The 21,809-nt window shown below is 46.9% G+C and overlaps 1 protein-coding gene across 1 annotated transcript in view; it reads left to right on the top strand.

The window, feature by feature from the left end:
• SYNE2 (spectrin repeat containing nuclear envelope protein 2) overlaps window positions 1-21,809 on the top strand; it is a 1,843,566-nt gene that overhangs the window by 1,805,048 nt on the left and 16,709 nt on the right. Inside the window, exons 147-148 of the mRNA XM_078660317.1 lie at window positions 13,132-13,221; window positions 17,952-17,998. Coding sequence (XP_078516443.1) covers window positions 13,132-13,221; window positions 17,952-17,998 — 137 coding nt within the window. The remainder of the gene's footprint in view (window positions 1-13,131; window positions 13,222-17,951; window positions 17,999-21,809) is intronic.

Below are 21,809 nucleotides of genomic sequence, written 5' to 3'. Positions count from 1 at the left end.
AAAGGCAAGAAGTTTAAGAAAGGCCACTATTGATGGGTGCATCTCTGGACCACATGGCTACGTTACACCTGTGCAGGCTTCAAGGTGCTCCAAAGAAGTGATAACGAGTTGCACAGTTGCAGTGAAAGCAACCGGACGAGACGGCTAACGGTGGGGGCTGTCAGCAGAATGTTGAAACTGCGTCCCCAGGTGGCCAAGGCATTGCAAGGGCTGGAACCACCTACCAGTCAATTCAGTGGATTTTGGAGGTAAACACTGAGCCCAGGAAACAAAAGTGGGGAGTGGTTGGCAAGGCCCTGCAAAAGGCAGAGTGGAGCAATCATTAACTGTAGATCAGATGTGCTAGCTGATAAGAGCTAAGGTAGGTCGAGAAAAGCTCAAAGCTAGAGGCCCTCCAGAGTCCTGATGAAAAGAGGTGTCATAAAAGGGGGAACACGCTCCCATCGTCAGGAGGAGCTAGAGGTAGTGGCTGGTATCGTGTGAAAGTGGTGAGACATCGTGGGGGACAAAAAAATTATTATTTTATAGATAAAAGACATCGGGAGTCTCCAATTTTGGTCCAGGAGGGCTTGAACCAGGTCGATTTTCAGCAAAATCAGTGACAGTGTAAATAACTGCCAACTAAATCTATTGCATGTTAATCTGGAGCGGATATCCTGGAAATCAGAATCAATTTGCTGATTAAATAAAGTGTTTCTTTTATATTCCACTTTGTGGTGATCGAAAGGATCGGGTCCAGCTGCAAAGTGAATTGGCAGCATTGTGCAAAGAAGTGATGACACTACTTTCAGGCAAGCATACGCCCTGGGAAGAAGGACTGTCTGTTCACTTTCGGTTTCACAGCACAGGAGACCCCCTGTCCCCCGCTGCAGCTGAAGCATTTCAGCTCTCGGGATGGTTAACTTTTCACAAGAAGTAGGCATAGTTTCTCTTAAAATTACAAAAGTATGGGCACGTCATGCCTCATCGCGGTTTTCTCTCTAAATTACAAAAGTAAGGACACGTCGTGCCCTTTCGATTTCCCCTCCCTCCTCTCTCCAACCCCCATCCCCACCCCCGCCCAGATTTTGAAAGCTGGAAACACTGAATAGACAATCAATGTATGCATGAAGGCTGTAAATAATAGGGTGAAATTCTACTACAAAGGTTCTTTTCACTTACCTGTTGGTGATTTAAAATCTTCTGATGTGTAAAGAGACCAGCAGTAGAACACCAGGGCATCAGCAGAAAAATCCTTCACAGCGAGGCGGTAAAACGCAGAGCCCGAGCCAGGATAAGCTCGACAGGCAAAGGACAGCAACCAAAGAAGAAAAGGCGGCAAGTACGAGGCAAAAGGCAGGAGTGAAGAAGCGCCACACTATAAAAAAAGTAGTAGCATGCATGAGCTTTATGCACATAAATTTCGCAGCTCTTCCTGCCATCTATGATGCTGCCCCATTCAATGGTGGAACAAAAGTGGTGACGTTGCTATGTGCTGATTGGCAACTATGCATGAGTTCTCCAATCCAAAAGCCCCATTTGAAATGGGGGAAGAAATGCAGGGAGCACGTGTACTTGCGACGTGAGACTGTGGGAAACAATGGAAGGTGAGATTTTAGGGTGGAGTTTGTGGACACCCGAACCAACCACTGCACCCGTTGCCTCCAGCCCAGTGTCAACAAGGTCCCCCCGCCCTCTAGAACTCCAGTTCCACCTCTTCTGGATTCCTCACAACGCCTGCATCCTCTGCATGCAGCCCCCCTCTGCACCCGTTGCCGCTGGACCTTGGAGAAGAGGATCACAGGTGTCCCTCTGTCCCTGAGCATCACAAGGCCTGAGCACACTTGCTGGTTCAGCCCAACTGGCCTCCGGCCCAGAGCCTGCAGCCTCTTTTCACCATGATCGATGTCCTTTGAAATACATTGTTCTCCGGACGCTGATTTGCACAGTGCACTCAGCCGCCCTAGTGACCCTGGTTGTGTTCTGTTGGTGTTGCCTTGGACCTTGCTCACCACTCAGCTTAGCTGCTGGAGATTGGTCTTGTATGTCGCTGTACTATACCTGCTTGCAGAACTTGTTCTTCCTTTTATAGGATTACATTGCAGAATTCAGAAATTGCAGTGTCCACTTTTTAAACTGAAAAGAATTAATATTTAGAATCGTACTAACCTGAACGATTTATTTCTGATGCCTAAACATACACACAGGTACTTGGTATTTTTTTAAACTGGTGTGGATCTCCTTCTTGAGTTGTGGTGTGTCACTTATTAATCATTGTGTGTATTTGCAAATGTCTTGCACTCCTCTGTGTTTAGCCTAAGGCTGCTTGACCACACTACACCCCTAATAGAGCACTTTGGGATTGTGTAGCAAGCCACTGACCACTAGTAAGGGAATCCCTGGACTCTTTACACGGTATATCGGAGTTTCGATATACTACATAAAGAGCCATCTTCCTACATACATATTATGGTGGTGATGGTGGTCGCCAGTATGTTTATATATTTGGGACCTATTTTCCATATGAAGAGGGTTTTTTGATTAGCCAATAACTTTTGTGTCATTTGATGAATCTTCGTGAAATTTTTAAAACTATCGGTGCAGTCACTTCAGCTGCAGTCTTGAAAGTTTCTGGGTGATTCATCAAGGGGGAGCTGAGAAAATGGGGGGTCCCAAAACACTTTTTCTCCATGTTAATTTCCATAGAAAACGTTAGTCACGGTTACTGCCCGAACTGCTGAACGGAATTACAGCAAATTTGCCAGAAAGGTAGCTCTTGAACCAGAAAGCACTCTTTTTGTTAAATGGTGTACATCCATTTAGTAGTTGCTGAGAAATGTAAAGATTTCTCAGATATACAACTGAGGCCGCTGTGGATCCGTGACCCCACCCAATCTCGTGCCCGAGATCTGATTGGCTGCTGACACGTCTAACCAGGAAGTGTTGGCAGCCATCTTGTGACTCGGATGAACTGAGTCACAAGCAGAAAAGTTAAAAAAAAGAAAAAGGGCAGGGTAGAAACACCCTGACCCCCCAGGACTCTTGGAGGGTTGGTCAGGGCCAAAATAGAATTTTCTTTTAAAAAAAATGTTCAGCAGGAGTCACGTTGAATTTGCGTAACCCGCCAAAAATGAAAAAACAAACACAGTGCAGGCTTCTGTGCTTTGTTTAATTTAGGCCCAGGACCTTGGGGGCAAATAAAAATAATGATCGGAGGCCCTGCGCAGGCCCCTGTTGCCCCGAAGACCACCACCTCCCTGGGGCACTGTAGCGGTTACGGGAATAATGGGCAATACGCTAATTTTAGTAGTTCTGGGCTTTATTTTAGAATATAGTGTATCTGAGCTTTTCTGTCTATTGGTTCGGGCCGGTCTTGGAGAACGGCTCCTTGCTGCTTTCCTGATGCCGGAAGCTGAGGAGTCGACTCTTCGTCCTCGGTCGGGGCCCCGCCGAGGAAGGTCTCCGTCTACTTCCGTGGTGTTCTTCAGTGGCCGTAACCGGGAAAACAAAAGGCAAGAGAACGGTGCATCAGTGTCTGTTCTGTGTTGTGGCTCACAGGGAGGGGAGTGAGGGACCAAACACACGTGAGATACTCTATTTCTAAATGCCGAGGTGAGGGTTCTTGTGCTCAGGGTAGGGGGGAGGACCACCAGGGAGAATGGGGACCCGGGTTTAGTCCGACGCTATGGTTTTACGAGTGACCCAACCCCGTAGCTTGTCACGCACCTGGTTAAGCCATACACCTCCCCCGGGTGTATGGCTGGGCGACTCGTGTTGTCGTTGGCCTCCTGGCGTTCCTTCCTTGCCGTCCTCCGTTCGGTCCTCTGGCTGTCTTCCCTCAGGCCCGGTCTTCCGTCGCACCGCTCCTCTTCTTGCTTCTCTCTCGTCTCTCCGCTCGTCCTCGGGATATACGTCCTTCCTTAGCTCCGCTCTGCTTCCGTCTTCCTCCTCGTCTCCTTCCTCGCTCTGGGTGAACAAGCACACCCTTGATTCGTCCATTCCGGCATATGAGGTTTCCGTGTCCTGTAGAGACTCCTCCCACTCCGAAGTCCATTCTGAATTAAAGGGCCAGTGTGTGGATTGCGTGTCTACCTCTGTTTCAACGTTCTGTGGAGATGAAGAGGTAGTGTTTAACATTTTACTAGTTACAATTCCTTTATATTCATTACTTCGAGGTGACCCTGCTGTGTTACACACCTCCCCCTCCGGACACTCACGATCGGGGAGTGGATGACGTGATAGGAAGTCCGCCCCGACATTCTCACAGCCCTTGCGGTGATGTATAGAAAAGGAGTATGGTTGCAGTGAGAGGAACCATCTCAACACTCTCGCATTATTTGCTTTATTGCGTGCCATCCAGAGCAAGGGAGCGTGATCAGTGAACAGTTCAAAACGGCGGCCTTCTAGGTAATACGCCAGTTTTTCAATGGCCCATTTAATGGCCAAGCATTCTTTCTCGACCGTAGCATATTTCAATTCCCTAGGGAACAACTTCCGGCTGACATATAAAATTGGGTGATCGAGGCCATCCTGACCAGTTTGGGAGAGCACTGCTCCAATCCCGTAGTCCGAAGCATCAGTGTGTAATGAGAATGGTCGGGTGAAATCAGGGGAAACCAAAACTGGCGTAGAAGTGATTACGGACTTCAGAACTCTAAATGCCTCCTGCATCGGTACTGTGGGACATACCGGTGAAGACGCTCGCCCAGCGTTTTTCAGGGCGTCAGTGAGAGGGGCCGCAATGTCCGCAAACCGTGGGATAAAGCGTCTATAGTAACCCACTAGTCCCAGAAATGAACGCAACTCCCGTCTTGTGGATGGGAATGGAGTGTCCGCAATGGCCCTGACCTTCTCAATTTGTGGTTCGATCAGGCCATGCCCCAAGACATAACCAAGGTATTTAACTTTGTTAAAAGCTAGTTTGCATTTCTTAGCATTTACAGTGAGGCCAGCTTTTCTAAGTGCTTGCAGAACCACAGATAGGTGTTGGAGGTGAGACTGCCAATCTGGACTGTAGATCACAATGTCATCCAGGTAAGCCGATGTAAAATCTGACAACCCTGCGAGGACATTATTCATTAGGCGCTGAAATGTAGCTGGCGCCCCATGAAGTCCAAATGGAAGGACCGTGAATTCAAAATGACCCTCTGCTGTTGAAAAAGCCGTTTTTGGGATGTCTTCGGGTCGCAGAGGCACCTGCCAATACCCTTTCGTTAAGTCTAGGGTAGAGATGTATTTGGCCTGTCCTAGTCGCTCAATTAACTCGTCCACTCTTGGGATGGGATAAGCGTCGAAGAGTGAAATTTCATTAAGAGCCCTAAAGTCCATGCAGAACCTTCTACTGCCATCAGGTTTAGGGACCATCACAATGGGACTCGACCAATCACTTTTTGATGGGCGAATTACCCCCAATCTCAGCATTTCGTCAACTTCAGCTTTAATCGCATTTCGTCTGGCTTCGGGGATTCTGTAAGGTTTAATCCTAACCTTTTTGTTGGGTGGAGTGTGGATACAATGTTCCGCCAGGGAGGTCTTTCCAGGTCTGTTGGAAAAAACATCCCCGTAAAGTTCTAAAGTCCCCCTCAGCTCTACTTGTTGTTGGGCCTTAAGTTCGTCATTATGAACAAGCATGTCAATAGTAGAGCCTTCCAATCCAGGAGTAGTAGCCATATGGACGGTCGTAGGAGGAGGACCCAACCACTTCTTTAGCAAATTTATATGATAGGATTGCTGTTTCCGTGGTGTCACCTGTAATTTATAACTAGTACTCCCAATGACCCCTACCACTTTAAAGGGACCCATCCACTCAGCCTTGAATTTATGGGACGAAGATGGCAGGAGAACTAAAGCCCAGTCCCCAACAACAAGGTGTCTCCATTTCTTCCCTTTATCGTAATTAGTCCGCTGTCTCTGCTGATTAAGCTCTAGATGGTCCAACGCCAATTCCCTTAGTTTACCCAATTTGGCTTTCAGGTCTCTGGCGTACTCAAGAGTAGCCTTTGCTTCCTCCCCCTGTTCATTAATCCAGGCATCCCTGGTCATTTCTAGCAGTGAGCGAGGTTGCCGACCATAAAGTAATTCGAAGGCCGACACCCCCAGACTACTCTGTCTCTGAGCCCTGATGGCGTATAGTGCTAACGGTAACATCCTATCCCAATCTTCCCCACTAACCTCCATCATTTTACGCAGTGTGGATTTCAGGGTCCGATTGTAGCGCTCCACCAATCCGTCCGTCTGTGGGTGGTAAACCGAGGTACGGATCTGGTGGACGTTCAACGTCTCACAAATTTCCTTCATCAATTTAGACACAAATGGCGTGCCTTGGTCAGTCAAAATCTCCTTCGGAAAACCGACCCTACTAAACAACTCAATCATCTTGTCACCGACCTGTCTGGAATTGGCCACAGACAATGGAAAAGCCTCGGGGAACCGCGTGGCATAGTCAACCACAACCAAGATGTGTTGGAACCCCTTTTTAGTTTTAGGCAGTGGTCCGATGAGGTCCATGCCGACCCTCTCAAAAGGTTTGCCAATGACCGGCAATGGCTGTAAAGGGACTGCCTGTGGTCTAACCATATTCATCTTTTGGCAAATCTCACAGGACCTGCAGTAGGATTCGGTATCCCTGTAAATACCGGGCCAAAAAAATTGCCTGAGGATATTCTGCGTAGTTTTCTCGGCGCCGGAGTGACCGGCGACGAGATGGCTGTGAGCAAAGAAAAGAACCTGCTCCCTGAAAGAGGCAGGTACCAATAGTTGGGCAGGCTGTCCCTCGCCACCTATTCTGTACAATAGGTCATTATCGATAATAAACCCGGGAAAAATCTTTGAGTCCACCGCCCTTTGATGCGCCTGTTCCCACGCGTTGAACAGGGTGGGATCACTGATCTGCGCAAATTTAAATCCTCTATCCATAACCCAAGGGTCCTGTGTTAAGAGCGAGGCCACTGGCTGTGGACGAATGCCCGAAGAGCCAAAACCCCCAGAGCCCCTTTCTGTATCTTCCAGCTGGTGGAGTATTTCCAGCCTAGTCTCAGCTATACACTCACAAATCAGTTGTGCCACTCTATCACCTTTTTGTATTTGGAAGGGTTCGGTACCAAAATTAAACAGGAGGATTCCAACGTTCCCTCCATAATCCTCGTCAATGACCCCAGCCCCTACGTCAATAAAATGCTTTGCCGCTAGCCCTGATCGCGGAGCAATTCTACCATAGCATCCGGGGGGGACTGCAATTTGCAGGTCAGTTTTGATAAGAGACTTCCCTTTTGCAGGGACCACATATTCATATGCACTGCATAGATCATAACCGGCTGCTTTCGCTGAACCTTTAGTGGGGGGTGTCGCGTTACTAGTTAAGCACCTAACTTGGAGGCTGCGTCTAGGGGGAGGATCAATTAGGGTGATACCCTCCTTCCCTGTATGACATACTGTGTCGAGTTTATCCTTGAACATGTTCAGGAAGCTAGGATTATCGGTCCCAATTATGAGGTCTTCGGGTAGGTTGGACATTACTCCTACTCTCACAGTTTGCGGTTGTTCCCCAGTCTGTTCAATTACAATGTCAGCAATAGGGTATGGCCGAATGTCCCCATGAACACATTTGATGTTCACTAACCCTTGTGAAATGTATTGTCCTGTTCTGACATAGGGAGTTTGGATGACCGACTGTCGGCAGCCTGAATCTAATAAAGCTGACAATACATGACCATTGACTTTCACACTTACTCTAAAAGAGCCTCCCATCTCTGCGGAAAATAGTACAGCTCTGGGGAGGTACCCGACCTCCATTGGTTCCTCCTCATTCTTTCTCTTGGGACACATCCGGGCAATGTGTCCCCATTGGCCACAATCGAAACATTGCGGCCCAGTATTTGTCGTGTTTTCACTCCTCCATGTACGGGGGCGGATGGTATCTCTCCCTCGCGCCACCGGTTTCTCAATTCGTACAGTTCCCTTCCTTTCTACCTCACACGGAAAATTCCTAGGTTGAGCCCGGGTAAATGATGAGGCCATCTCCACTGCCTCAGTGGTTGTTAAGTTGTTATGTTGTCGAAGCCACTTTTGCGTCGCATAGGGAAGTGCCTCAAGAAATTGTTCCAGGTATATTCGGTCGAGTATTTCTTCCTTCGTGCTGGTGGTAGGTGTCAGCCATTTGTCTGCCGCCATTTTTAATCTCACAAATAAAGTCTTGGGATTTTCCCCTACAGATCCTCTCTCTTTTCTGAACTTTAGGCGATATGCCTCGGGATCTAACCCCAAATGATCTAGGATTATTTTCTTGATTTCAACATAGGTGTTGTCTCCTCTTGGATTCGCTACTTGGTAAGCAGCCTGGGCTTCTCCGCCTAAGAGAGGTGCCAAAAAGAATGGCCATTTTGCGACGGGCCAGCCACAGGCCCTTGCCGCCCTCTCAAAATTTAACAAAAATGCGCTGGGATCCTCTCCCTGTCTATACTTTTGTAGAGACACAGTCGGCGCCCCATGGGTCACGGTTCTTTCCGGTGTTCCACTCCTCGATACAGGGTCCACCCAGGGCTGTTTCTCTTCAATGGCCTTCTTTAATATTTCTCTGTCGGCTTGTGCGGATACCAGATGTTGCTCTAACACCCACTCAAGTCGTCCTTGCCCCTTTACTAACTGATCTACAACTGTCTCCATCTTGACTCCGCAGATGGCGCCTAGGTCCGCATTCTCCACCACTGTAGCGGTTACGGGAATAATGGGCAATACGCTAATTTTAGTAGTTCTGGGCTTTATTTTAGAATATAGTGTATCTGAGCTTTTCTGTCTATTGGTTCGGGCCGGTCTTGGAGAACGGCTCCTTGCTGCTTTCCTGATGCCGGAAGCTGAGGAGTCGACTCTTCGTCCTCGGTCGGGGCCCCGCCGAGGAAGGTCTCCGTCTACTTCCGTGGTGTTCTTCAGTGGCCGTAACCGGGAAAACAAAAGGCAAGAGAACGGTGCATCAGTGTCTGTTCTGTGTTGTGGCTCACAGGGAGGGGAGTGAGGGACCAAACACACGTGAGATACTCTATTTCTAAATGCCGAGGTGAGGGTTCTTGTGCTCAGGGTAGGGGGGAGGACCACCAGGGAGAATGGGGACCCGGGTTTAGTCCGACGCTATGGTTTTACGAGTGACCCAACCCCGTAGCTTGTCACGCACCTGGTTAAGCCATACACCTCCCCCGGGTGTATGGCTGGGCGACTCGTGTTGTCGTTGGCCTCCTGGCGTTCCTTCCTTGCCGTCCTCCGTTCGGTCCTCTGGCTGTCTTCCCTCAGGCCCGGTCTTCCGTCGCACCGCTCCTCTTCTTGCTTCTCTCTCGTCTCTCCGCTCGTCCTCGGGATATACGTCCTTCCTTAGCTCCGCTCTGCTTCCGTCTTCCTCCTCGTCTCCTTCCTCGCTCTGGGTGAACAAGCACACCCTTGATTCGTCCATTCCGGCATATGAGGTTTCCGTGTCCTGTAGAGACTCCTCCCACTCCGAAGTCCATTCTGAATTAAAGGGCCAGTGTGTGGATTGCGTGTCTACCTCTGTTTCAACGTTCTGTGGAGATGAAGAGGTAGTGTTTAACATTTTACTAGTTACAATTCCTTTATATTCATTACTTCGAGGTGACCCTGCTGTGTTACAGGCACACACTTTATTATTTAATATATATTTATATGTGTGTGTGTGTGTATGTATATAAGTCAGTGCTCAAGCACATTCCTTTAGGACATGGCTAGGGATGAGTTCATAGCTAATTGAGAGAGATTCCTACTTTTATTGTGTATAAAATATGTAGAATGTATTTTGGGGGTAGAAATGGAGCGAGGTGGTATGGAATTTTCATATTCTTTAGTTAAAGGTGTGTTAGAAACAATTTTGGTATAGTTCACCATTGACAGGTACATTTGCCATATGTTTTTCACTGTTGTGAATTCACTGGTCATCATAAGGGTTTTAGGGTGGGGTGATGTAGAGGGTCTTAACTTGAAGGTTTATATGAATTGTAGAAAGCAAGGTGGATGTAATAGTTTCATGTTTGGAGCATGTTCTCCTGTAGATCACATGTTCTGGACACTTCTGCCATTTAGTGTTGAGCACAGAAGCGTGCAAGTTATTTTTCCTGGAGGTAAAAGTTTTGGATTCGAGATAACTCATCGATCCCCAAAACTCACAATGCAACAGGGCAAGCACTCCACCTCAGGTTGTCTTTTCGTTCACCGGGTTTAAATGTACTTTTGAGTTCCAGGACCATAAAGCTACAGTTAACATTAGTCGACTCAAGTATTCACCAAAGCCACCCATACTGCAACCAACATAACAGAAGCAACCCTCAGGACATGATCCACAAGCCGTACCCAGTAAATGGTTGGCTACATGACAACACAAGCACCTAACATACGGCCCTTCAACTTTTTAGTCAAGACGTTATTTAAAGCTGAAAGGCCTGTACACTTCCTGCCAGTGCTGATAAGGGCACAGCAGATAGCTTTAAACAGCCTGTTAAGTCATGGTGGCCACACCCAAAGTAGAGCAAATGTACAAGCAGGCTCTTGGTGACACTAGCTCTGCTAGGGGTTATGTACTGATGTACTAATTAATTTTCCACATAGTTTTCAAGAGAGCATTCGCACAAGGTACAGGCGAAGCACTGTGACCTATAGCTAATCCTGTTGGACTCCTCTCAGGTTATGACAGATACCATTGGGTGAGATGGAGCAAGTAGTCAATCATCATCCTGAGGCACACCTCACACTCACCAGTGAGCTAGTGCATGAGATGAGGATCATCTTGAAAGCAAACATTCGCTGCACTCTAAATTCTAAATACAGCTGACAATGCCTCCAGGTAAGCAAGTACTTCTTTTGAGAGGTCCAACACAACCACCTACAATGGTGAGCCACTCTTCTGACCCCAGGTGGACACGATGTTGGAAAAGGTATTAAAAAAGACACTGATACTGCAGAATCCATGGGACTGATTTTAAAAGTGTTTAGCATGATGGCCTGCTGCATCACCATAGTTCCACAAGCTTGGCTGCAAATGTGTCCACTTTAACAGTGTCTGTCAGAGAAATGCCCACAAGAGATGGTCATTTGGAATAACTAGTGTTTATAACAGTCTTAAATGATGGAACAACAGTAACTTGTTATTGAGCAGATCATTTCTGGACCCTCAGCTACAGGGTAGGATTACCACAGATGCCTCTTTTACAGGATAACATGACTATTCAAGCTACCTGGAAGCAGTAACAATGAACGCGTCATACAACTATCTAGAGATGACAACGGTTGCCGCTCAGAGCATTTTACTCTCTTGTTTGAATCAAGAACAGTTCTAATGAGAACAGACAACATGACTCCCAGACAAGCATCTTTGACATTCATTCAAGTCCTGTCATCATCGACAAGGCAACCTTGATACTCAGTGCTATTGGAAATGTCTATACGCCCACGTGACAAGTTCTCTTTTTTTTTTTTTTTGTTTTATATAGCGCGAACTAGACCAGAGAAATCGGGTATCAGAGCGCTTTACTGAGCACCAGTTTCGGACCGATGACTCACTCATTTTTCTTAGGCACCGGGAGATTAAGTGATGCTCCAAGAATCACAGGATGTTGAGCGTCATTGCTGAGACACAAACCCGGTTCCCCAGCTTCGAAATCGACCGCTCTAGTCATAAGGCTACATCCTCTCCCCTTTTAGTTGCCTTTTAAAGCATACCTCTTAACTCTGCATCAGGGTCAACTAGTGCATTGTAATCTCAGGGAAATTTACCTTGTGATTTGGCACCTTAGGTCTTGGAGTTCAGCAACATAGTTACCGATGGATTGTATGCATATTCTGCACAAGACTTGCAAAAACTACGAGCTTGTTATGCAGCAATATGGACGCAGTTTGTTTATTATTACATGAACAAACAGGACCCCCAAAAATGTTGCTTCAAAATATAATATGCTATTTATTAATCCTTCAAAAGGTAGGCTTGGCAGACGCATCCATTTTGCTGCAGTAGCTGGTTCCATGTAAAACACTCGACATAATGCCTTGTTCAAAATCCCAGTCGTTCCCCGAAGGACACCACAAATCTCAATTTGAGGCCTTAATATAGCCCTCATTAGACTCAAAGAACCCATTGAGCCATTAATTTCTTGTGAAATGCAATGTCTTCCATGAAGGTAACATTCTTGGTGGGAGTCATTTCCTTGCGCAGGCTAAGTGAGTTGCAAACTTTAACAGTGGAGGAGCCTTTCCCCCAGGTTCACAAGGATTGAGCTATCCTGAAAACAAGTGATCACTTTCTGCCAAAGATGGTCTACCCGTCCCGTGCCTGTGTAATCACTGATTTATTAGTTTTCTTTCCACACCTTGACGCAGTGGATGAAAGAATATTACCCACATTAAAGGTCAAAAGGGCTCTAATGTATTAAATTGATCAGGCTAAGTTCATTTGCCAAACAAAGCAAATTTTTGTGCAATCGCAAAACCCCACTTCATGGTCGACACCACACGCTTTCACCAAATATTACTGTGTGGACATATAAACCCGCAAGAATCACAAGTTGGGCAAAAGTTACTTAGAAGTTTATTCCAAACATCTTCCTCATTTGCTCGTCAGACAACACTTTAGCCGGAGTGCACTGCTTAACAGTCTGTAAAGAGCATGTGACCTACAGCAGCACATACTACAAGCGAACATTTTACCCTGTAACTATCAGTTTGTATCTTGTGGTGTTGTAGGTTCACATGCGTCCTGCAGGCTCCTTGGATGCCAGCTCTTGCTTGGAATGTTTTTACGTTACATACATTATATTTTTATTCACAGTACATCTGTGTATCTTTTACTATCTTGCACTTCTTTTAATCCAGTGTCCTTAATCATCCACTATGGGGGGGCATGATCTGAAAATTAAATATCTGTCCTGGTGCTTTGTGGGTTTCGGAATGTAGAGTTATTTTGAAGCCCAAACTTACACTTCACAGAAAAGCAGCTTGCAAGCGTCCATGCCCAACACTAGATTGCAAGATTATGTAAAGCATGTGACTCCACAGAACTACAAGCTGCAAACCGATAGTTACAGGGTAAGTAACATTTTCCTATCTGTTGGTTGAAGTAGTTTGACCTTATTTATTTATTTATTTTTAACATTGTTAATTACATTTCAGGACACTCATACTTTTGCTACCTTGGATGAATTGGATTCCGGAGGTCATTTTAATACTGCTGCTGCCACCCCTCCTCTTCATGAGAAGAAGGTAAAATAAATATGTCATTGTGTTATGCTGTTAGGGTAGAAATGCATTTATATGAGTAATGGTTCCTCATAGAAATGAACTCTCAAATGTTACCTTCTCTTGGATAAAATATTTGACTGTGAGACCTGGCCATTAGTTGCTTGCTTAGAAACTGTTCACTGAATTGAAATTTCCACAGCATATGGCATGCTTCCCTCTCATCACAGCTTTGTGCATTCTGTGATGGGGACCAGTTCCATTGTTGGTAAGGCTACAAATCCGCACCAATTATTTTCCACTAAATGCCTTTGGACACCATGCGCTGAGAGGAATGGAGGAATTGAGATTATTAGGTCGAGCGAAATATCCCAAACTACAGTTACACGTCTTTTCTACTATGCTGACATTTAGAGAGATTAAAGAGGGTGACTGCACCTAAGCTTCATTTTTTCTTTGGCCAGAGATAACTTCTCATAGAGCTTATAACCTATAAATAAGATACCTTTTGTAGTCTACTCTGCTTAATCTTTAGTTATTGCAAGTGCTATTTTTCAGTCGTTGGTAAATCCCCTCCCATACTGAGGCTTCTCCTGCGGAGACTGGTGCACTCGCAGAGCCCCATCATGGGTGTTGACAGCTCCATTTTCCTAGACCCGCAGGAACCCTTCTGCCATCTGCATTATTGCCCACTGTGCAGTACCAATTCTTTTACTCGAAGCAGCATGCTACCTACCAAGGTTACCTCCTGCTTGACCGCAGCCTGGGACAGATAAACAGATGAATCTCAAATGTAAAATCGAAGTTTGACAAAAAGTAAAATCTGCAAGCAAAGTAATAATTCTAGCAAGCATTTTAAGGTCTCAATTGTGACTGTGTTCCCTGTTTCAAAGATCTCTAGTCATCTGAATTAATCAGCATAGTGGCCTGTCCCTTTAGGTATGTGGGTTTGTCATTCATCAGCCCCTGTATGAGCCATAGGTTGATTGCAACTATCATTCATGATGTTTGTAGCTTTTTCAGTGAGCAATCACCATAGGAAAACTGACCTCCTGGGAAATGGATGAATATGTTGACATGGCAGTGTCTCAAAAAAGCCAGTTGGTCTGACAGAGTGCATCACATGCCAGTGTCACCTCAATATCGATCTGTAGGATTAGGGCTAAATGACTAACATGTGCTGTGGGACAGAATCAATCACATACCAGACACACCTAAAGAAGATCAGTAGAGCTGGCTTCACATGTCGGTGTTGGGTGGTGGGCAGATGCAGCTGAGCAGAAGCCACCCACACGTAGGTCACTTCTCTCTCTAAAAGGGCAAATGGCAGAGACAGTGAGTCATGTGAGGCACACACAGAGTCAGTAACATGCCTGGTGCACCTCTGACAAACTAGTAGAGCTGGTTAAATGCCACTTACAGGCCAGGCACATACCTTACAGTCGGAGATGGCTGGTACAAATAGCACACCACTGACAGGATACTCGGACGGAGGCAAAGTCAATTACAAGTCAGGCAAGCTGAGCCTGAAAGAAATCTGTCACCCGTAAAGTCTGTCCTTTTCTATTGCAAGGCTTGACAAACCCTTTAAGTAAGGCTTGTTTGTAGAAGTACAGACAATGCACACAAATGGGACTCAACCACACACACACACACATCAACACACATACAGACGTTTATTCACACCTGAAGACACTCAATCAATCAATCAATCATGCCATTTGTATAGCGCACTACTCACCCGGGAGGGTCTCAAGGCGCTTGGGGGGAGGGGTATGCTACTGCTCGAACAGCCAGGTCTTGAGTTGTTTCCTGAAGGCGAGATGGTCCTGGGTCAGCCGAAGGTGGATGGGGAGGGAGTTCCAAGTCTTGGCAGCCAGGTAAGAGAAGGATCTTCCTCCGGCGGTCACTCTTCGGATGCGTGGTACGGCTGCGAGGGCGAGGCTTGTGGACCGTAGCTGGCGGGTGGGCGTGTAGAAGGTCAGGCGGTCGTTGAGGTACTTGGGGCCCAGGTCGTGGAGAGACTTGTGTGCGTGGGTGAGGAGCCGGAACGTGATCCTCTTGTCGACGGGGAGCCAGTGCAGGTTCCTCAGGTGGCTGGAGATGTGGCTGCGTCGGGGGACATCCAGGATGAGTCGGGCGGAGGCGTTCTGGATGCGCTGGAGTCTTTTCTGTAGCTTGGCTGTGGTTCCGGCGTAGAGGGCGTTTCCGTAGTCCAGTTGGCTGGTGACGAGTGCCTGGGTGACAGTCTTCCTGGTCTCGGTCGGGATCCAGTGGAAGATCTTGCGAAGCATACGCAGGGTGTTGAAGCACGATGAGGAGACGGCGTTGACTTGTCTGGTCATCGAGAGGGAGGGGTCCAGGATGAAGCCCAGGTTGCGTGCATGGTCGGTTGGCCTGGGTGCGGTGCCCAGGGCTGGGGGCCACCAGGAGTCGTCCTAGGCGGAGGGCGAAGATCCCAGGATGAGGACTTCCGTTTTTTCCGAGTTCAGTTTCAGGCGGCTGTCCTTCATCCACTCGGCGACGTCTTTCATCCCTTCGTGTAGGCAGGTTCTGGTGGTGTCGGGGTCTCTGGTGAGGGAGAGGATCAGCTGGGTGTCGTCGGCGTAAGAGATGATGTTGAGGTTGTGCTGGCGTGCGATGGCTGCGAGAGGTTTCATGTAGATGTTGAAGAGGGTGGGGCTGAGTGAAGATCCTTGCGGGACGCCGCAGATGACTTCGGTGGCCTCGGAGCGAAACGGGGGGAGGCGGACTCTTTGTGTTCTTCCGGCGAGGAACGAGATGATCCACTCCAGTGCCTTCTCTTGGATACCGATGTTGCTGAGGCGCTGGACTAGGGTGCGGTGGCAGACCGTGTCGAACGCAGCGGAGAGGTCCAGGAGGATGAGGGCCACTGTTTCCCCCTTGTCGAGCAGGGTCCGGATGTCGTCGGTGGCTGCGATGAGGGCGGTCTCGGTGCTGTGGTTGGCTCTGAACCGGACTGCGAGGGGTCGAGGGATCCGTTCGTCTCGAGGAAGGCAGTCAGCTGTCTGTTGACGATCTTCTCGATGACTTTAGCAGGAAAAGGGAGGAGCGAGATGGGGCGGAAGTTTTTGAGATCGGTGGGGTCCGCTGTAGGTTTCTTCAGGAGGGCGCTGATCTCGGCGTGCTTCCAGCTCTCCGGGAAGGTGGCGGTGTTGAAGGAGGCGTTGATGATGTTCCGGAGTTGGGGTGCGATGGTGGAGTTGGCCTTGTTGAAGACGTGGTGTGGGCAGGGGTCGGTCGGTGATCCGGAGTGGATGGTGTTCATCGTGCGGGCTGTGTCTTCGGTGGTCACCGTGGTCCAGGTGCGAAGGGTGGCGGTGGGGGGCATTGGTTCGACGGTTGGGTGCGTGGGTGGGGCGCCGAAGCTGTTGTGGATGTCGGCGATCTTGCGGTGGAAGAACGAGGCGAGGGAATCGCAGAGGTCTTGTGACGGAGTGATGTCGTTGGTGCTGGGGTTGGAGAACTCCTTGACGATAGTGAAGAGCTCTTTGCTGTCGTGGGCGTTGTTGTCCAGTCGTGCCTTCAGGGATTTCTTCTTGGTGGTGCGGATGAGCTGGTGGTGCTTGCGGGTAGCATGTTTGAGGGCGGTCATGTTGTCGGTGGTCCGGTCGAGGAGCCAGGCTTTGTCGAGGGTGCGGCAGGTCTTCTTGGAGTCCTTGAGGTCGTCGGTGAACCAGGATGCCTGCTTGCTTCTGGGTCTGCTGGGAGGGTTCTTTAGTGGTGCGAGGTCGTCGGCGCAGGCGGTCAGCCACTGTGTGAAGTTGCGGGCTGCTTCATTGGGGTCCGTTGTTTTGGCGGGTGGGCTCTGGCTGAGGGAGGTGGTGAGCTGGTCTGCGGTGATCTTGCTCCAATTCCTGTGGGGTACCTGTTGCGGGTGGTGGTGGGTCGTGGATCTTTTGAAGCTGAAGTGGACGCAGCTGTGGTCGGTCCAGTGGAGTCCGGTGGCGTGGCTGAAGGTGATGTACTTGCTGGAAGAGAAGACGGGATCAAGCGTGTGGCCGGCGTAGTGGGTGGGGGTGTTGACCAGTTGCTTGAGTCCGAGGTTGGTGAGGTTTTCCAGCAGGGCGGTGGTGTTGCGGTCCTTGTTGTTCTCCAGGTGGAAGTTGAGGTCCCCGAGGAGGATGTAGTCAGTGGAGGGGAGGGCGTGCGGGCTGATGAAGTCTGTGATGTCTTCGCTGAATTGTGTGCATGGTCCCGGGGGTCTGTAGACGAGGGTGCCTCTGAGGGTCGTCTTAGGCACACCTCTGTTTGTGCAAGGGAAACCTGCCCATTTCAGGTCTGTTTGTTTTATTTGTTTCTATGAATGTGCACTTGCACATCTGCCTGTGCTGCCTTTTTGTGCCTGTGTGTTGGTGATAGTGGGTGGGGTGGTGCGTGGATGTGCACTACTGTTTTCCGCGCGTTCCGTGTAACCATGTAATATATGTTAGATGCTGCCATTTCTGGTTGGTAGCCAAATGCACCGGCACAGGGCAGGAACTCTCTGCGCTCATTTTTTCGTTCCTTCTACCATAGCAGGGTATTGCCTCACTCCATTGCTACTGTCAAGTTAAAACTAGTCACACAATTACCAATGGTTTACTTTATAGCTAGCATTATATTACAAATGCTTGACAAATAAGTACCAATTTGCTGATTTGATTTTACAACGTTATACAAATGTGATAAAGTATTTATAAGAAATCGCATTTCTAAAAATGTTGCTAACATGAACTTTTTTTACTCAACAGATTGAAAAAGAGAACCTTTTACAAGAGAAGCATGGGGATCACAGCAGGTAAACATTTCAACTTTTTGGTTCTCTTTTGGAAACATGCAATTGGGTGAGAAGGGAAAAAACGAAATGCTAATTTCTTCACATGTTGAGCATGTTTATTTCTTTGAAAGATTGTCCATTGGTCTCAATTGATAATTTCCATTAAAAGGGATGGGTCCCTCAAATTAGCTGCTCTGATGGATTTTGTTCTGTGATATTTCTATGTTGTTCCCCCTGTTTCGTCCCCTGTCAATCATTGAGGCTTGTATAGCGTGGCTTGTCAACCTGGGGTACTCCAAGCGCTGTGGGGTTTGAGCGATCTTCGGTTCGAGAGAGGTGGAGGTCGAAGAGCCAGATCTTCAGCTGCTCCTCTGTAGAGACCAAAACTGAAACAAAATCTACATTTGTTATTGGTGTTGCCTGGAGACAGTGAAATGTTGATCTGAGTCTATTCTCCATAGTCACATACTACTGTGTTGACCACCGAACAGAAATTACACCACTTGTGAAATTTCAAATGCTCCAACACAGTTTCCCTGAAACTTCACTGACAGCCAGTTTTGAAGGGAACGGCTAGAGACTCACCAATAGAATCTCCAGAGTGTGCAGAATATCAATTTGTATTTTGCTTTGTGGTACGCTGGCTGACATCTGTCTCCAGAGAGATACTCTGAAATTAGCATGTGGTGTTTGTGTTAGCTTCTCTAAGGGGCATATGCATCAACCGAATTTTGATTCGCAAACGCTGCGAATCTCAAAAAAGCAGCGATTACGACTAAAAATTCAGAAAATGGTATGTATGTGGATAATCACATCGCAAATGTAATGAATCACAAAATTTGCGATTCCTTAACTTCGCGTAAGCATTTAAGGAATCGCAAATTGCGATTCCTTAATTGCTATGTATGAAGCACCCAAGTTGTGCGATTTCTCATTAAGAAATCGCAAATTACCACCAACTTGAAGTTGGTGGTAATTTGCGATTTCTTTCCCAAATGCACTTTTTGGCATTTGCAAAGGTGCCATGTGGCGCACATACGTACCCTTAGGACATGTATGTGCACCATATGCGCACACATGTTCATTTCAGGGGTGCATCAGGGTGTCCTTATGACACCCTTGCACCCTTGAAATTATTCTCAATTTGCGATTCTCAAATTGCGAATCGCAAATTGGGCCTCCTGGCCCATAGAAATGAATCGGAAGGTATTCCTTAATTGCGATTTCGCAATTTGCTAATCGCAATTAAGGAATATTAAGAATTTGCAAAAAAATTGCACATTTTTAAATACATCCCGTTTTGCAATTCTCAAATACCGATTTCTAAAAAATCGCTATTTGAGAATCGCAAACACAGAGGTTGATACATATGCCCCAGAAGACTTATTGAAATGCTACATACATATGATATCCACACTCAGAAGACTTGAAGGGTTGCTGAAGGACCATCGAGGTCATCTTTCCTTACTGAATTTCATTTATAAGGGAACCAGAGGGGAGTTTCAGATCTGAGATTCCTGCAAAAAGAAGTAGATGAGAAGTGTGTTTGGATCTGTAGGCTATGGAACCCTAATGACACCCAACCCTTCAAGGAGTTACACCTATAGATATTTCTTGAAGCTCCTTTTCTAGACCATATGAGTGTATTCAGTTCTCTCATCGCTCCTTTGGTTGCTGATTTGTTTCCTTTAGGACTGTACCTTCTGTTTCACATTTGGCTGCATCATTTTAGTGTCATGGAAAAATGTTAAAAATTGGTTTCTGAGAGAGACTTCTAACCATAGATTTTTCACCCTTTGAATGTTTCCCCAGACTGGATATGGAAACTTTTGAGCAGTACCTCTCCATTTCAATAGGTCTGTAAGAAGCTCGCTCTATATGTGATATGTCAAAAAAACGCTATATCGTGTAAAGAGTCGAAGAGTTCCCTTACTAGTGGACAGGCTCTTGCTATGCAATCCCAAAGTGCTCTATTTGGGGTAGTGTGGTGGAGATGCCTTAGGCTTAACACAGAGGAGTGCAAGACATTTGCAATGATACACAATTTATTTATTTATTTATTTATAAAGTTTTATATAGCGCGAACTTGACCCAAGAGGATATCAGAGCGCTTTACATTTAGGATTGTTGCGTTACAAGTTACATCAGATACAAGAACATAGTACGGTACAATACACATAAACAAGGATTCAATATTTCGTAGGCGGGAGGTTAGGAAGGAGTAATAGCGGGGAGACGAGGAGGAACAATGCCCAATGTCCGGCTGGGTAGGTGACGGTCAAGGGGAAACCAAGGCCCATCTCCTCATTAGCTGTCAAGCAGCTCCACCGGTCATCAGCCATGTTGCACAGGTCTCAGTGTTCAGGAAAAAACAGTTTTTATTTTATTTTTGAAGGTTGTATAGCGCTATCTAGACCCAGAGGTATCAGAGCGCATAACCAGGGGAACGTTGCATTAGAAGGTACATCAAAAGGATTAAAAAGCGCTGGCTAGACCCGTAGGTATCAGAGCACTATAACAGAGGAATGTTGCGTTACAATTTACATCAGTTACAATAGCATAGTAAGGTACAGTAAACAAACAACGAGGTTGAGACAATTTGTAGGAAAGGAGGGAAGGAAGGAGCCATAGCAGAGAGACGAGGAAGAACTGTGTCAACACAACTTAAGAAAAAGATTCACATCAATTTATAACAAGCATTTACAATGCAATAGGCCTTGTATTTACGAGAGTTTGAGCAATTGGCATTGTAAATGACAATGCCTTTTATTTATGTGTTGTTTTTACAACAGATAAATAAAAGGCATTGTCATATACCATCCCAATAGCTTAAACTCTCGAAGATGTGAGACCTATTACATTGCAAATGCGTTTGTGCTACAAAAAGTTTTTAAAAAGCGGTAGGAGAGGGATTGTCCTGCCTGCTTAGACAAAGCTATTTGAGAAAATAGTGCTCGGAGGCTGTAATTAAAGCCTACCGAGTAAATAAACACCTAACGGGGTGTCGCCATGAGAGGTTACAAAATGAGACAAGGCAATACTAAGGAGGGACTACTAAGCCTGTTGACCATTGAACAGGCACAGTTTACAGTGGACAATGACACAAGCCAATGAAAAATATGGGCGGAGAGTGGGTGGAGCTTCATGTCACTACCTGAATACAGCATGCCTCACAGAGCAGCGCATGCGTTGCCCAGGCTCGTCCTACAAATATTAAGTATCCTTATATATGGTTTAGGCACCAAAATCAGTCTGAGCAAGCAAGTGTATTTCAGAAATGCAGTATAAAAATGCCTAAACACCGTTAAGGCTTACTGTAATGCTCCATGTAGAATACATGACGGTGACCTGTATCAACATTCAAACAATTTAGTGGTTCACGCAATGGGGTTAATCGACTGACAGTACTGACCATCAATCAAAGACCATTGCGGTTGAAGGTAAAAGCACACAGGCTTTTGCAAGTTATGTGCTAATGGGCACTTGTGGATGGATTTGGTTTCTAGTCTTTCAGAGCAGAGCTCTTTGATGTCCCAGGACCTGAGTAGAATAGGCAGTTCCCGATTACCTTGACCAGGGACTCTGGATGCAGGCACATGTGGAAATGTCCATCACACAGTGCGCGCCGAAGGGGGGCATCAAAGAAGCGTCTCGGTCGGCAATACGACACAACTCAAGAAGGAGATCCACACCAATTTATAAAAAGCATTTCCAGTGCAATAGGTGTCGCATTTACGAGTTTGAGTTACTGGCATTGCCTTCTATTTTTGTGTTGTTTTTAAAACAGATAAATAAAAGGTGCCAAAGAAGTGCTTTAGTCGGTCCCTCAATG

Source organism: Lissotriton helveticus, chromosome 9 (assembly GCF_964261635.1).
Source record: "Lissotriton helveticus chromosome 9, aLisHel1.1, whole genome shotgun sequence".
In the NCBI taxonomy this organism is placed as follows: Eukaryota; Metazoa; Chordata; class Amphibia; order Caudata; family Salamandridae; genus Lissotriton; species Lissotriton helveticus.
Note: the sequence above shows the minus strand (reverse complement) of the source record. Positions and strands in the feature narration are given on the sequence as shown.